The following is a 1,501-nucleotide window of genomic DNA, read 5'->3' as shown; positions in this document are numbered from 1 at the left end:
AGGGGTCTAAATGGGAAATTTTAGCCTAACATGTTCTTAAAATCTATGTTCTTATACGCGGGTTTTTACTGTATCTCAGATGAAATGTCACTAGGATCTTGCATCAGGGTCACTAGGTGTCTCGGATCAGTGGGGGGGGGGGGTCACTAGGTGTCTCAGATAGGGTCATCGATCATCTTTGATCGAGACACTGAGGTGTCTCAAACCGGGGGTTAATAGGTGTCTGAGATCAGGGTCACTAACTCTCTCAAATTGGTGTCCTAAGATGTCTCAGATCAGGGTGACTGAGGTGTCTCAGATAGGAGGCCACAACAATGACGCACGCACAATAGACAAATATAATCTCGGTGAGGTCGAGCGAGTGAGCGGTGAGAGACGTGAGAGCTTGCTGCTTCTATAACAGCGTGTATCCTCGTCTCGTCTATCTCTTGTATCTCTTGTATCGTCATCTTTCCGGGTGTCGCGTTCCCGATAGACAAATATAAACACAGTAAAGTCAAGCGAGCGGTGTGCCCAGGATCTACTTCGCTGAAGAGACGTGAGAGCTTGCTGCTTCTGTAACAGCGTGTGACCGTGTCTCGTCTATCTCTTGTATCTCTCATATCATCATCTCTCCGGGTGTCGCGTTCACGATAGATGAATATAAACTCGGTGAGGTCGAGCTAGTGAGCGGTGAGAGACGTGAGAGCTTCTGTAACAGCGCGTGACCCCGTCTCGTCTTGCAGGCATGCTTCACGCCTTCGTCGGCTTTCTGCTGGACATCGTCTGCTGCCGCTACCGGCTGGGCCGTTACCGCGAGCAACCGGACGCGCTGCTCAGCGAGCACGTCCCGATCTCGCAGCTCGGTAACTACGACGACGACGAGATCAACGCCATGTCGGAAGTGCCCCCTGGTGGCGTCACGTTTCTACCGCAGGCGGTGCCGAACGTTGACTGAGAGCGTGGCGTGGCGCCCCCTGGATGGGGATGCGGTGAATGTTCGCCTCTGGGTGTTGTCAGAGTTCGCGAGAGTGAGACGGAGTTTCGCTAAGCGACCACTAGATGGCAGCATGAGGTCTGTAGCCTGGTCTGCTTACATTGAGCTAGGTGTGATGTATAGCAACGTGATAGCAACATCATAGCAACGTGATGTCAAGGTGAAATTAAGGTGACATCAATGTGACATCAATGTGACATCAAGGTGAAATTAATGTGACATCAATGTGACATCAAAGTGACATCAAGGTGAATTTAAGGTGACATCAATGTGACATCAAGGTGACATCAATGTGACATCAATGTGACATCAAGGTGAATTTAAGGTGACATCAATGTGACATCAATGTGACATCAAGGTGAAATTAAGGTGACATCCATGTGACATCAAAGTGACATCAAGGTGAAATTAAGGTGACATCAATGTGACATCAAGGTGAAATTAAGGTGACATCAATGTGACATCAAGGTGAATTTAAGGTGACATCAATGTGACATCAATGTGACATCAAGGTGAAATTAATGT

At 48.4% G+C, this 1,501-nt stretch overlaps 1 protein-coding gene across 1 annotated transcript in view; it reads left to right on the top strand.

The window, feature by feature from the left end:
* Window positions 1-1,501, top strand: part of LOC106816657 (endoplasmic reticulum-Golgi intermediate compartment protein 2-like) — a gene marked incomplete at its 3' end in the record, with an annotated part of 24,101 nt that overhangs the window by 21,665 nt on the left and 935 nt on the right. The window contains exons 7-8 of the mRNA XM_014821281.1: window positions 220-368; window positions 726-919. Of these exons, the coding sequence (XP_014676767.1) occupies window positions 220-368; window positions 726-919 (343 nt within the window). The remainder of the gene's footprint in view (window positions 1-219; window positions 369-725; window positions 920-1,501) is intronic.

Source organism: Priapulus caudatus, unplaced genomic scaffold (genome assembly GCF_000485595.1).
Source record: "Priapulus caudatus unplaced genomic scaffold, Priapulus_caudatus-5.0.1 Scaffold1445, whole genome shotgun sequence".
NCBI classification, from domain to species: domain Eukaryota; kingdom Metazoa; phylum Priapulida; class Priapulimorpha; order Priapulimorphida; family Priapulidae; genus Priapulus; species Priapulus caudatus.
This window is presented reverse-complemented; position numbering and strand designations above follow the sequence as displayed.